This window comes from Lagopus muta, chromosome 12 (assembly GCF_023343835.1).
Source record: "Lagopus muta isolate bLagMut1 chromosome 12, bLagMut1 primary, whole genome shotgun sequence".
NCBI classification, from domain to species: Eukaryota; Metazoa; Chordata; class Aves; order Galliformes; family Phasianidae; genus Lagopus; species Lagopus muta.
In genome coordinates, this window is record NC_064444.1 from 11316172 (window position 1) to 11330718 (window position 14547).

The following is a 14547-nucleotide window of genomic DNA, read 5'->3' on the forward strand; positions in this document are numbered from 1 at the left end:
AGTAAATTATCTGCATCTATAACATTACTGAGGATAAGCAGCGTGGTTTTAGTAATTTATACCACTGAGAGACATGCATTATAAAAATAGGAAAATTATTTCCTTTGTTAAATTGTGCAGAAGTCTTTACCTGAGGAACACCAGACAGATTAATCTCTGGAGATCCACTCACTTGTATTTAAGCTGTTGAACTGTTCGCTGTTCCTTTCCTCAGAACAGTCGAAAAAAACATTTTGAAAGCCAGAATTGACACTGTGGGTATTGTTCCTGCTCATACAAGTTATTAAAATAATTACTAAGCTATTTTGAGGCAACTTGAAGCTTTCTTTAAAACTTAAACCCAAATCTGAGGGAATTAGCATAAATAATTTGCAACGACGAGGACCCAAGTGCTGCAGAGCCCCATGTGGGCAAGGCCTCCTCCGGCCCTGAGCCCCACACCCACTGCCCAAACACACCACACTGCAACTTATCCCACCTCAGGTCCCCTCTGGGGCCGGAGAATATTTGGGATTTGCGCACTGATGGCACTTGCTACAGCACTGCTCGCTGTCAGGCACAGCTCAGGCCTGGGAGAAGGCAGGCGCAGGTCTTCCCAGGGCCCAGGCCAGGCGCTGCCCTGAGCTGCTCGTCCCCACCAGCACACCGCTGGCAGATGACCATCTTTCCAGATGCAATTACACTTTAGCATCTCACTTCAAAATGCTAGTGAGTAAGAATTCCACGTCCCAGTGCCACACTGCATCGTGAACTCCCTCGCTTTGCAGAACACGAGGATGGAAAATGCCATTTCACCCTTGCACAACACTTGATCTAAGTTTCTGAAAACGAGCACTCTACTAAGCCTGCCAGGCAGGGCAATATGTTCCTTGCATAGACCCCAGGCAATAGATGTGGTTTCTGTTGCTCTGCCACCATGTCAGGGATTGCTCCTGCTCCTCCAGGAGGGACACAGACCCTCCTCCCCTCCAGCCATTACCATAGAGGGGATAAACAACCACCACCAGCTCTCCTCAGCTCCTATTGATTTACGATGCTGAACACTGGAAGGTTTGATCAAGCTGCAAGTCCCCTTTCTGCACACTGTATTTCCACCAGGTCTTTGTACAAGGCAGGCAGCTACCCCACTCGGGTCTGGGTTTGTTTACAAAACATGTTTTACAACTTGGAGGAATTCTCACCGATATTAGTTATTAACAACACCGAGCTGGCATTTGCATTTTTATAACCTTGTTACTTAAAAGTGAAACAGTAGAAGGGAAGACTTAGTGACAGTGTTCCCTGTGTGCTTTAATCCCAGCCTGAGCTTTTTATGCTTGAGAGCACCTTATGATGCTGTAACTAACCTCAAACCTGGAGCAGCAGGAGGGCAACAAACCTCCGAATACAGCAATGTCATGCTTTACAGGCATACTCTCTGCAACAGCATGAATGAAGGAAAAAAAACGGTTGCCTAGGAAACACTCTAGTCTTGGTAATTATTACTGTAACTGTCTGCACACCCCACCTATAACAGAAATGAATAATAAATTATAATCACTGACTGGCAGCTTTCCGTTGCTGCTTTTGCTCAGCACTGCTACCTACCGGCACGCAGAATTAATTACAGAGCGGCAGCAGGGCCCTGGTGCACGGCCACACGCTTGCACGCCCGCATGCTTCACACGCCTGCTTGCACACCCAGCCCGGGCGAGCCCTGCTCCTGCCACACAGCACCAGGCTCTGTGCACCCGTCCAGACAGTGCCCGGGGCTGCAGGAAGAGCTGCACAAACTTGTTCCACCCATGACAGATTTTTGTGTTTCGCAAAGTGAACAACAACAAAAGAATTCGGTTTTGCTGGATAATAATGTATATTTTAAAGGCCCAGGGAAGTGCCACTCAAGAGCAGCAAACGTGATCCTGTAGGATTTGTAACAGATACTTTCTATCGGGCACTTTTGATCAATTAAACTCCATAATCAACAAAGATGTTCCATTTATCTTAGGTTGTCTAATTTGCAATACAGTGTTAAAGTACTTCTATTGGAAGACTAGTTTGTTTAGAAATTAGAACACTCAGAGTGATTTACTGGATTTGATTTAAAAGACTCAGCGGGAGTTGGCAAAATTCACATATCATGGGGTTAATGTGGGTTAGAATGGAGCTATTTGTAATACAAAAATATTGCATACCAAATACACACATCTGATTTCTTTTAATCCCAGCTCATTTTTTGCAACATAAATCACTTTGTTAAAATGAACAGCTAAAACAGCTGTTTTAGACACTCTTGAAACATACAAAAATCTGCTGCTTTAGATGCTCTAAGTGAGCAATGAAAAGTGCTAAGTGCAACTAGTCTTACAGGGGAGAGGCATGCAAAGCCAGCTTACCTCTGCACTGGTACTACGTGGCTCTGCTGCCCCACACCTTCTCCAGCCTCTGCTTCAGGGGAACCTCCCCACGTGAGCCCCTCGCTGCATGCAAACAGGTGCCCAGCTTACTTGTGGCCAATTAGGAGGATTGGGCGAGTATTTTGCCTTTTAATGTGGCTGAAAACGGAGCAGGTGATTTGTGGTGCTTAACTGATGCAATCAGTTGGGGATGGGGCGGTGCGTGCAAGCACAGCTGCCACAGTACAAACACTGCAGCCCCAACCCTGTCCCTACAGCTGCAGGTGTGAAGATCCTCACGTGGAGCAGCACGAGCACCCCAAACCCTTCTCTGCCCCACGCTGGGAGCACGGGCAGCACCGCACACAGCACAAAGCTGGAAAAGCCACTCAGGGCACCCAGGAATCAATTTGACTGTACAGTTAATACTATTAGAGTGAGAAAAATCTCTTAACTCCAGCATTGGTGAAAAAAGACACTCCTACTGACATTCATTTACTACCAAGAACCGTACGTGCCTCAGATTCTTGGCAGTGAGTTTAAGGCAGCTCATGTCCTCCATGCGTTGGTGGCCACCCGCGTTGACTTGTTGGCTTCTGTGTGGCACAAAAAGCCAATTTTCAGTCCTTGCCAAGATGGATCTTCTCATTTTTTATGCTTGCTCTCCTGCTTTGGGAGATTGTTACCCACGTTACATTTTTTGTTCAGCATTTGCAAACGTTCTACAGAAATCCTATAGCTATTTATATATTCCTAAGATTTAGATAGTAGGAAAAATGTCTTCTCTGAAAGAATGGCAAGCATTGGTAGAGGCTGCCCAGGGAGGTGGTGGAGTCAGTATCCCTGGAGGTTCCAGAAATGTGCACATGTGGTACTTAGGGACACGGTTTAAAGGACAATATTGGTGGTAGGTGGATGGTTGGACAAAATGACCTCAGAGGTCTTTTCCAACCTTAATGATCCCACAACTCTGTTTCATCTTCTTATGGGTGACACACAGCAAATCGAAGCGTAAGGTCCAAGTGAAGAGACTGAATAGGACGGATCATTCCAGTCCACAAACCCTCTGACAATCAGACATACTGCAAAAAGGGCAGACACATCCAGGCTCCCTATTAGGGAAAACACTCATGTGCTCAGTTTTAAGCATGTGGTTAAATCCATTCTTCTCCGCAAAATCTTTGAGACGTGAACATATGCCAAAGTGCATTCCTGAGTAAGGATGCTTCCCTGATCCGAGGCCATAATTCATTAAAACCCAAGGTGCAATTATTCTACTTTTTCCCGTGAGCGGGGATGTGAAAAAGGGGAGGGGAAAAAAAAAAAAAAAGAAAACAAACAAAGAATTAATTTTGATTTGAAACTGATCTATAGCAACAAGGGGCATTTGGTTTTGTTCAAGGAACTACAAGTGGGGAGTATTTCAGAAGATATCTAAATAAATCTTTTGAAAGGGTTTTTGGTTTTTTTTTTCCCCTTCTCTCTCCCTTTCTTTCTCTCCTTTTCCCTCTAATTACCCATGTCTGGTAGTCTTGGATCTCAACCCCTTGTTATTTAAAATACATATTCATGGCACTATATTTTACAGTTGCACTGTTCTGGTTACAAAATAGCTTCTACTTTTCTAGGACATAATTTCATTTTGTTTAGCCAAGAATTCATTAAAGAAGCTATAAATAACCTCCTTTAAATATTTAGCCGTGAATAGAGGGTGGACTGGCATTGATGGCTTATTTTAGTACTAATGCAATATGCTTTAAAAAAAAAAAAATCCACATTTGAGCATGAATCAAGTTAATCATTAACACTTCCAACATGATTCTAGAAGCTGCCTAAAGCAGCGCCCGCTCCCCTCCTAGCAGCAGGCCACAGGAGCCAGGCACCGACCCCGGGTGCCTCCTGCAGTCAGTGCAACGTGATCCTGCACCCCGGGGCCATGCAGCCTCCTGCTTTCGGTGGGTAAGAGATGGGAGCTGTGCCTCGCTGTCATCGCTGCTGCCGAGCAGGAGACCATAAGCACAAGGCTCGGTTATATTAGGGCAAGCGAGGAACAGCACTAGGAGATATCTTGCTCACAGGTATAGAGGAGCAGACACTGGGGGTTCCAAGGCTGCATGTTCCCAAAGTCACAGAGCTGTAGCAAGAGCAAATTCCTTCTTACACCTTGTATGTCTTTCTGCCTCACTTTCAGACAGGTTTGATGATGTCAGCTCCCAGCATCACTGGAAGTTTCTCCATCTCTCCACACCATCTTGTCCTCGCTCAGTGCACTGCACCCATCACTGTGCTGACACAAACATGCTGCCAAAGACCAGGCAATTCACTAGCTTCAAACAAACATGCACAGCCATCGAAAACAACAGCAACAAAAACCCATCAACACAAGAAAACAAGTAATTTGTTTCTGAAGCCCAGCTCCTATTATCTATCATTCAAGGAGTGGCCCCTAAAAAAGTTATGTCAGCACGAGGGAGGGATGTCAGGAAGGACCACTCACAGACCAGAAAACTGGGCACAAAACTGTACCCCAAGTGGTGTGGCACTGCTTCTTCTGAAACAAAGTCGAAGGACTGAGACATTCTTCCTTAGTGCTCACTGCCTCCGGCCATTCCCAAAACAATTACAATGTTTTCTGCATATATAAAAGAACTGGGAGGTTTTGTAATCACGGTCTGAGTTTATGCTTCTCTCCTTAAGAGCATTCAGTTTCCATGGACATTCATTAATGGGAGGTTAAAAAACAATGGCAGAAGAGAACGGGCTGCTTTTATATTCGAGTGGTTGCAAGCACTCCAAGTTGGAAATGCGCATTCAAAATAAAAACCTTCCTGTGCTGTTTCCAAATTATACTAGAACAGAAAACGCACAACTTTCACAGCTTTTTTACTGAAAATTTAATCTTACAAAATACCCTTTTCCATCAAAGAAACTTCCCTGCAATGTACGTGAACCCAGTGTTTTATAGATCTGTACAGGGAGATATCAGAGAGGTTTGATAGAAGAAAAAAAAAAAAAACTTTTAGCAGACACCTAGTTGCAAAACCTACAGCAATGGGAATACAAGTGTGTCTTAAAATGCTAAAGCAAGTAATGCAATATAATTGTTGAATCCATTTGAAATGTGAAGGTTTCCTTAAAACGGTCCATATGGTATGCAGAACATCACAGCTGGCACAAAACTGCCTGTATTTAGGTTTAAACACAAAAACAATGTATGTAAGGAACATTTTTTGAAAAATAACCCGAGTGCTGCTATCATAAGGCAAACATACACAAAGGTGCTGACAGCATACAGGGAAATCAACAGAAGATGAATATTTAACTGTTCAAACACCAAACTGTTTTTAAACGTCGCCAACAGAAGTTTGAAAGATAAACAGCGCCAAATCAACACAGGAGACCCTTTGCACTAGCTAGGTGTAATGCATTTGGCTGTACATCATCTCGACAAACGTGGAGGTGGACATCGGTGCTCCAAGTTGGGCATGGAGGCCAGGCCTAGTTAGTCTGCTGCATTCTGGCAGCTTTGAATTTTGATATCCTCTTTGTAGGTTCTTGCAATGCTCTGGACAAAACTTCCTCCGATTTCTGCTCCAGAATGGTAGGCAGCACAGGGTGAGCAATGACTGGGTGTGGTATCAGGGAGGGAGACAAAGGCTCCTTCTCTATGACAGTTCCAGAAAACGCCTGTAACAGAACAGAATACTCAAAATGAGCTAATAAAATGCAAATGTGAAGCTATGCCCATAAGGTCATTACCCTATATTAGCCTGATTAGGATTGTTATTTCTTTTAATCAAAAGTAAAGAAATATCTTTAAATCAATGATTGTTCCTTGCATAAGTAACCAAGTTGTAATTAACCTCAAAATACAGCACATTCAAGGATGACTGAATGAAAGACAACGTCTTAAAAGTACTACTTAATCTCAATCCGACTGCATAAATGATCTAAAAATTTCCTTCCTCGCTGACACATGCTCAAGAAATAACACAGCTGATGTAATATATAGTTTCATTTTGGATAACAAATGGAGATTTTGTAAAGTTGGAGTATGTCAGCATTTCCATCAAACGTCATATTTTATGACTTAATACCTTCTAATTGCATCAAGCTAACACACTGCATACAAATTGGCAAGCATATATTTTTTCTTCCTCCTTACCAAATATGATCAAAAAACAGTCAAAGCAATTTATACTTAAGAGAAGAGCAAACTTGCTTCCAACCATCCCTCTCTACAAAAGGTCCAATAAACATTTCATGTTTAAATGTGATAATTCATATGACTATTTTTACTTAACTAAGAAATGGCTGGGACTCGTGGAAAACATCTGAAAAAAAGAGCAACTCAGAACTATTTTTCATAAGCCTATTTTGGAACAGACCATCATAGTATGGAGTGAAAACACAATTCAGAATGCCTAAGGACAAGGGAAGCAGTTTACATCCAAGGTTGGATGACCATGCTGGGCATGAAAGAATGCACACCAGATTTATTAACTATGCTTAGTTTTGCTTATTCATAACTCAGTTACCAAGAAAAACAAAGCAAAACAAACCAGCCATTCTTTTCTTGCAGGACCTGAAGAAAAAAAAGCTTTTTTTTTTGTTTGTTTTCTGCTCCAGTAGCCAAACTATGCCTAGAGCCATGCCTGTACACAATTACATTCTTCTAAAAACGTGTTCATTTAAAAAAAAAAAAAAAAAAAAAAAGCAAGCAAAACACAAACTAAGAAGATCATGGCAAAATTGGAAACAAAAAGGAAAAAAAAAACTTTATGTGTGGCAAATGGTAATGGAGAAATAAAGTATTTCAAACAGCCCCCAAAAATAACCAAAAGAAAAACAACAGCACTTACAAAGGCATGTACTTCAACAGGAGTGCTTTGTTCAGTTATTGAAAGAATACAGATTATATTCTAAGAATGATCAGACTGCCCTCACAATATGGATTATAAAAATATATCAACAATGCATGTGGATGTTTTAAAAAAATGTAGCAAATGTGGTCCATTAAATTTGCAATGTGAAGTGCTAACTCCATGGAAGAATGTTCAACCATGCATCTTCCACCTGAATTCATCTGTAGCTCTTCGTATGAAAAGCAATGATAAGTAATAGATTTTATGAGAAATATATTTCTTGTAGAAAATATTTCTTCTCAAAAAGGTGTTTCCAGTGACCTTGTCCATTGCGTTGGGCACTACTGAACATGCAATGGACTCTTAGCTTAGGGCTAACTTTTCACAAAATAAGAGCGATGAATATCCTTCCGTCATGGATTTCAGACAAGCAGCTATATGTAATCCTTGTATTCATTCAGCCGCTGTGCAACTGTATCATTTCCCTTATGCAGTACAGTCTCGTTCCTTTATGATTGAGTACTGAACTTTCCAGAAGCATGGAAGCAGGTGTTTTGGATCACTGCTGACCCTGGTATGGAATAGGACAAGCAGAATATTGGCAGAACACCGGGTTACAAGGAGTCATCCCTTCCCACTCACCAGCTACACAGCTGAGGTTGTCTTTTATTACTATTTTTTTTTTAAGCCAACTGTACACACCGAAGGGAAATTTTCAGGATGGCCCGATCAAGGGCACACCAGCATATAACTACTTTGCTGGACCTTTACAGGAGAGTTTGAGGTCAGAGGGAAGCCAACTGCCTCGTTTCCTGCCCTCTGCCTCTACACTGTTTATGACAAAATCCTGTCATCTGATAACGTCCTCAGGAAGCACAACTAGGTAGGAGTTAGAATATCATTTTAAAGAAATCAAACAAACTGATGGTGTAAGCAACTATATTCTTTGGATTTTTCTGTTTTATCCCTGCCAACAATCAATAATTAATTAAAAACTGTACCTCAGTTGTCCCTGAAGAGGGAGGAAGCTTTTTTGGTTGCTGCTGCTGCCCCGCCTCCTCCTCTTCCTCCAGTATGCCTTCGCTGTTGTCACTCTGAGTAGCTTCATCACAGCTAATACTCCTCTGAACTCCTCGTCTGTCATCAAACTCAGCAGCACTGTTCTCACTGGTATCGCTACAAACACTATTCTCTCTGCTTCGAGACTTCAAAATTGATTTACGAGGGACATATTCTCCATTCACAACATCAACAAAGACTCTATAAAGGAAAATGTTAGCTTTAATAAACCATTTCAGGATCAGATGACAAATTTACAGTGATCTTCCTTTGTCTTTTGTACAAATTAATTATGATGTGCTTTTCCAACTTTTTCACTGTAGAATTACAATACTGTACCTTTGGAGGCATTTTATTTACCGACGTACAAGAACCAATTCTGCAGAGCAAACACTGCTACGCCTGTTATTGAAGCATTAAGTTGGTGCACCTTCCAGCAGAAAACACAAAGCTCTTTGCAAAGTGTTACAGAAAACGAAGTAGCGTGGGTTAGAAAAGTTGGAAAAAAGGTAAACTAAGCAATTTTCAGGGCCGTGTTTGTAAAGAGAAGCAGAAGGTCAGAGCGAGAGAGATTCCAGAACGAAGTCCTTGTCAAACGTAGAATACAGAAACAAATACTTGAAACATTCACTCGCACATGGAATGCATGGAGCTTTTTCTTGACAAGTGCCATAATCTTCTGCTTTCCATTAAAAAATAAAAAAATAAAAATCAGCTTTTAAGATCAGATCAACACGAGGACACTTTTCAAGTACTAACAGACTGTAACTGATAAAGAGGCCTCCTCCTACAGTTTATACTCCATCTCTATGACTTGAAGAAGTCAAGGGTGGGTGGAGCAGAACAAGTGGCATTAGAAGACAGAGCCAATTTTATCAAGCTCATGAAGGAGGAGCCCAATGACTGGATGAGTCTTAAGGGTTTTACTTGTTTCTTAACAGCTTTATTCAGCACATACTCTTGGGAACACTTGCTTGCTTCTATAGACAATACAGCTCCTTAGCAGAGCTGAGGGAGAGCACCATGGAAGAATCCTCTACCTCATCTTCAGCCCCAGTTATTATTGGATGAGTTTTTAACTTCTTAGACTTCATACTTTTTTTTTTTTTTTTTTAAGATAGGTAAGTGCTTGACACAAAAACAGTGGCTTTCACTGACACTTTTTCAGCCAACTAACAGGTATCCATGTTCATTTTTAAAGACCTAAATACCTGCTTTAATTCTCCCTTAATCTTGGTTTAGACTTCATACAGTCTAAGCTCAGTTATTTGTAGAGCTCTCTAAGTGCACACATTAGATTGCAGAGCACTTTTTTTTTTTAGAAGAGGAGAGAGCCAGGAACAGACTGAAGTTAGGCAGGAAGACAGCAAGAGAAACTATGTAAACAGAAGACCACAGTACAATTTGAAGATAGTGGAAGGAAGAAATAAAAAGAAACACCTATTAGGTGGATGAGAGGAGTAAAGGAAGCGACAGACCTGGTCGATTATGTTTGAAAACAAACGCAGAAGCAAATGACAAGGGACTGATGATAACACATAACAAACTGCTATATTACTTTATGCAGGTGATACGTAGTGGCAAACTGGACTAACTTTCAGAAGCTCCAAAAGAAGTGACCAAACTGATAGCTGAAAAGAAAATTCAAGCCAAGAAATGTTTAATGGATACAAAAGCATTGCAACCACACAGAAGCCACAAGCTTTCATTCATGAGTAGTAAATTCAGTTCCAGCTGCATTTTTTCAGGTAATAGTAGGCTCACTTCCATGCAATAGGTGAACTGAAATGAAAAGAGAAGTGCTGCCACAAGGAAAGCTCACTGCTAATACCATAAATTACGTACCGGTAAATGTCTGCTGGGGTTTTGATGTTAGGCAGTTCTGGAGTTGCATGGCCATGGCCATTGCCATTGCTGTTCTTCCTTTTACGCTTGGCCTCTTCTTTCTTTTCACTGAATTTCAAAGTAGTATTTTTTCCCGTGTTTATTCTTACCTGAAAATTGAACACAAATGACAGTCTAGACCATGAGATGAACAATCACCAGGCTGAGGATCAATTGAGTTAGGGTAGTTTGCTTAGGTTGCAGATGAACTTGATGATCTTTAAGGTCTTTTCCAACCTGAGCAATTCCATGATTCTGTGAGTTTTGACATTCTCCTGTGCAAGCAGTTGAGGACTACAAAGAACAGCTAAGTTAAACAAATGCACAGAGTAATGTTCACAGTAAGGAACTGTTTACACCTTACCACTTGTACCAGGCTAAAGAATGTCACTGCACTTATGAGCATGGATTTTGCATATAGCCTATGACAACTTGCTTGAGCTTTTTAATAGTTGAATTCATGTTAAGTAAAGTCATTTTAAAAACTTATACATAGGATACCACATTTTACATCTGCCTGAAACCAGTACAGTTTACATTTTAACACCACTTTTACTGCCACATTTATCAAATTTAAATGGTGTTTTTTAAAGGTTGAAATCCATCTAAATAAATTTCACATACAGTTACCTCTCTACCTTATCTACATAACGCAAGGTAACACATATGCTATATGTGTTTTACAAAATCTCTTCACAGAAACATGTAAGTATTTATGTACAAACCCTTTTAGGCTCAACAGTATGAGAGAAAAAAATAGTTGGAACAGAGCTATCTCCAACATCTGCATCATCTTCATCATCACTGTGGTAATACGTAGAGCCATTAACATGGCGAACAAACAAGTCTGAATTTGTTACTTCTTTCTGGAAGTTGCCCTGAGTAATACAGTCTTCTGCTCTGTATGTTCCATTGAGATCCATTCTCTTATCCTCCTTTTCCTCTTCCGAGGAGGTTGTATCTTCTCCATTTGTCTCAACTGTATCAGGCATCCTATGAAACAAGAAACATTTAAGTGAACCAAGTAAGGTAACTCTTACTCTTGAGAGACACAGGCATACAAAGCAGCCAACAAGCCTGCACTTCTCTTTTCCCAGGTACTACATTTTCAGCCAGACTGTGGAACCTTATTCATACTCAGTAAAGATGTCCAAATCCTTTCCACATCAACTGGACAAACTAAAAATGTGGCATTCTGGCTAATGACATATGTATTGCTTTAGGAAGAGAACAGATCTAAGGATGCCATTAAACATTAAATGTTTAACTCCTACGTTGTAAACGAAGGATTTTCTTAGCCTGGGGGAAATGGATTTTACTTTCCCCCTCTTCCATCTTCTCAAATAAAAAGTCCTACAGTGCTGGATGGGAACAGTTGCACAGAGGCAAACCTTTGGCCTTGCAGTACATGCTTTGTTCACATTCCACCCATCTTCTACCTACTACAATTTTAATAACATCTTTCTGGTCACATACTTGTACTTACAAACAGATCTTCTGTGTACAAACACATCTTGTAACTTTGTGAACTCCAAACCTGAATGTGCTGCTATACCTGTCAAGTTCACCAAGTATCTCTTCTTGTCTCTCAAGCTCTTCCAAGCGGGCCCACAGCTCCTCCTCTGATTGAAAGCGACCCACTGATTTCGTGTCCCTTCCATTTGCCAGGAAATCTACCTCAAAAGCATCTGATACTTTTGGTTTTGAATGAGGTTTATGAGCTGTTCTATATTTGCCTGTGTAACAAAAAAAAAAAAAAAAAGATATTAATACAATTGAAACAAATAATAAATGAACAAATAAATAATAGAAATGAACTGGGAAAAAACAAAACACAAAGGAATTAAGGGATACTGGGTGGAACATTTTCCATTTCAAATTATTGTTTAACTGTTTAAGTGACACTGCCAATGAACCAGAGCACCATCACAGGATAATAGTCTCCGGATGTTACAGAAATACCAAGGCAAAGCACAGATGTTTATTTACAAAGCAGGAGACACTGATCTTATGACATTTTTATTACACTGTTGTTCAGATGGTGCTTTTTTTCTCTCTTTTTTTTTTTAACCTCTCATGCCTTGATTTGATCTGATAGATAACAGCATGTCAATGTGACATTTGCTCATAGCCCCATTAATAGCACAGTTTATTAACTGAGAAAACAAACCTCGTTTGTACTTTAGCTCATTTTGGACAAAGTCATATATTTAAAGAGTCTTCTGTTTTGGGTTGCTTTTTTTTTATTATTATTATTTACAATGAAAACCATCACAAATGATCTCAGAGTAATCTGATCAAAACGTAGCCAGTACAAATAGTTTTAGTGAAGAAGGTCCACTTTGAAAACTGCACAAAAGTTTGTCTTTCAAAAATAATACATATAAGCCACCTTAAAGCCTCAGAAGTGACCTGAGACACATTCCTGTGAGTAAACAATAGTCACAGACAAGTTTTTGAGGGCACTTAAAAGCTTTGCTACCTGGACAAACCACGCACGCACTGAGGATGGGGAATACTTCCTCCTGTTTGCACACCGTCTAGCACACAGGGATCAAACAGACTGAAGACACCAATGCTTTAATGTCTGTCTGAAGGACAGCACTGCTTCCTGAATCCCCCTTGCCTCTGGAGCACTGCCTGCTCCCCTGCCTGGTGCCATGCAGGTTTGGAGGGCATTCTCCCCCCCCAGTACATCAGCAGCTCCCAACCCCCCATTCAGGAGAGCCAAACCTTCCTCTTCTGCCACTGCCACATATGCCCAACATCGTCTCTCTGGGAGTCTTTATGGAACGCTGCTTTTGCTTCTCATCAACAGTAACACAGTGTCTTCATGACTCAGCATCCTTAAAATTTGAAGTTATCTTTTTATTAACCAATTATGTGGCCTTGATTAATTTTACGAACTCACAGTTTGAAGATATCCTTATTCAAATATGTCCATTTGTACTTTAATCCTGAGATAAATACAAATTCAGCAGCAACACGAAAAAGCAAACAGGTGACTGTAAGTCATGTTGGAAAGCGTGACCACTACTCTTCCACAGGACAGCATTTTTCACTGTGTCATTAAGAAAAGGTTGAAATGTATTCCATTGAGATTTAAATATAAATTGAGATAAGCTAAGTAATCAATCTGGCTTGTGAAATTACAACTGGTATAATTACAAAATTAACAAATAAAATTTGGAAGGATTATTTAACAATCTATTTCAACTTGATATTCAGGTTGTGCCCTCCCAGTTTCTTTCTGTTCCACTTCAACACTAACCACTAATTCGACCACTAAGGTAACTGCATGGCTTCCTGATCACTGTGCTTTGACATAGCAGTACTCTTCCCTTCTAATTCTGACAAAAATTCTGCCAGTTAGGAAACCAGGTCAGAGCTCAAAGACAACAGAGATACCCACTTGCTGCTCCACTACACACTGTGCTCATTCACTGCTGTTACTACAAAACGCTACCAGTAACTTCATATGCTAACTAAAAAAGCAGAATCCCACAGAACAGTCAGTAATACACTAATGAGATGCTTGAGATACTTGTTTTTGTCCTCATCAGAGATACAGGCTGATGAAGCCCAGCCTTGCCTCAAAATAATCCATAAATTGTTCTTTTAGGCCATCTCTCACCATCTCAGTAAAGATCGTGCTAACAGAAGAAGTACACACTTGCTACATCTTGAGACAAAACAAAGATGATTTCAGAGAACAATATTGATGGAAATTTAGGATACAATGAAAAGCTACATGAAGGTGAAACAGCATCCACAGGCACCCACAGCATGCTGCTGCAGTAACACTCAGGGCAAGTTACAATGGCTGCACTTCCTAGAGCATTTTCTGTTTTGCAACAACATGTACCAGAGCAGAGATGTGCCTTCAGCCAGTTGCAGCATATACAGAACAGTGATTTATTCCAGGAAAATGTAACAATGAACAGCCCAGTTTGGCCACCTGCAAACCTCAAACTACTGCTCCTTCTCAAAATGTCCAACGAAAGCTATTTTCAGACTGTGGAAATACTTCTTCCTCCGCTTTGCCTGAGTCTTTTCTATCAAGCACCACTTCAGCTAGCACAGAAATCATCCAGTTCCTCATCACAACTATCTGTGCCTCCCAGTGCCCTCTCCAGAAATCTTCAGGAAGTGTCTGCTTTGGTGCATCAGCAATGCCTGCACACCGAGATTGTTCTCACATCTTTTTCACCAGCAGCCACAAAATGCCCGTGGATGACAAGGATTACCCAACCCGTTTGTCTCACCCTCCATCAGTGCTTCTGCCCTCCCTGCTGACACTGCTCATCCACTTTCCAAGTTGCAGGCAGAGGAACTTCTGCTGGAACCTCACTCTTCTCTGACAC

At 40.9% G+C, this 14547-nt stretch overlaps 1 protein-coding gene across 3 annotated transcripts in view; it reads right to left on the reverse strand.

Moving 5' to 3' along the window:
* Positions 1–5248: 5248 nt before the first annotated feature.
* Positions 5249–14547, reverse strand: part of URI1 (URI1 prefoldin like chaperone) — a 39654-nt gene continuing 30355 nt past the window's right edge. Inside the window, exons 7-11 of one of the 3 annotated variants that reach the window (XM_048958407.1) lie at positions 11739–11919; positions 10909–11176; positions 10145–10293; positions 8242–8500; positions 5249–6062 (exon numbers count right to left, since the gene is read on the reverse strand). In XM_048958407.1, coding sequence (XP_048814364.1) covers positions 5874–6062; positions 8242–8500; positions 10145–10293; positions 10909–11176; positions 11739–11919 — 1046 coding nt within the window. In that variant the 3' untranslated portion in view covers positions 5249–5873. The remainder of the gene's footprint in view (positions 6063–8241; positions 8501–10144; positions 10294–10908; positions 11177–11738; positions 11920–14547) is intronic. The other 2 variants (XM_048958409.1, XM_048958408.1) reach the window with 2 other exon arrangements.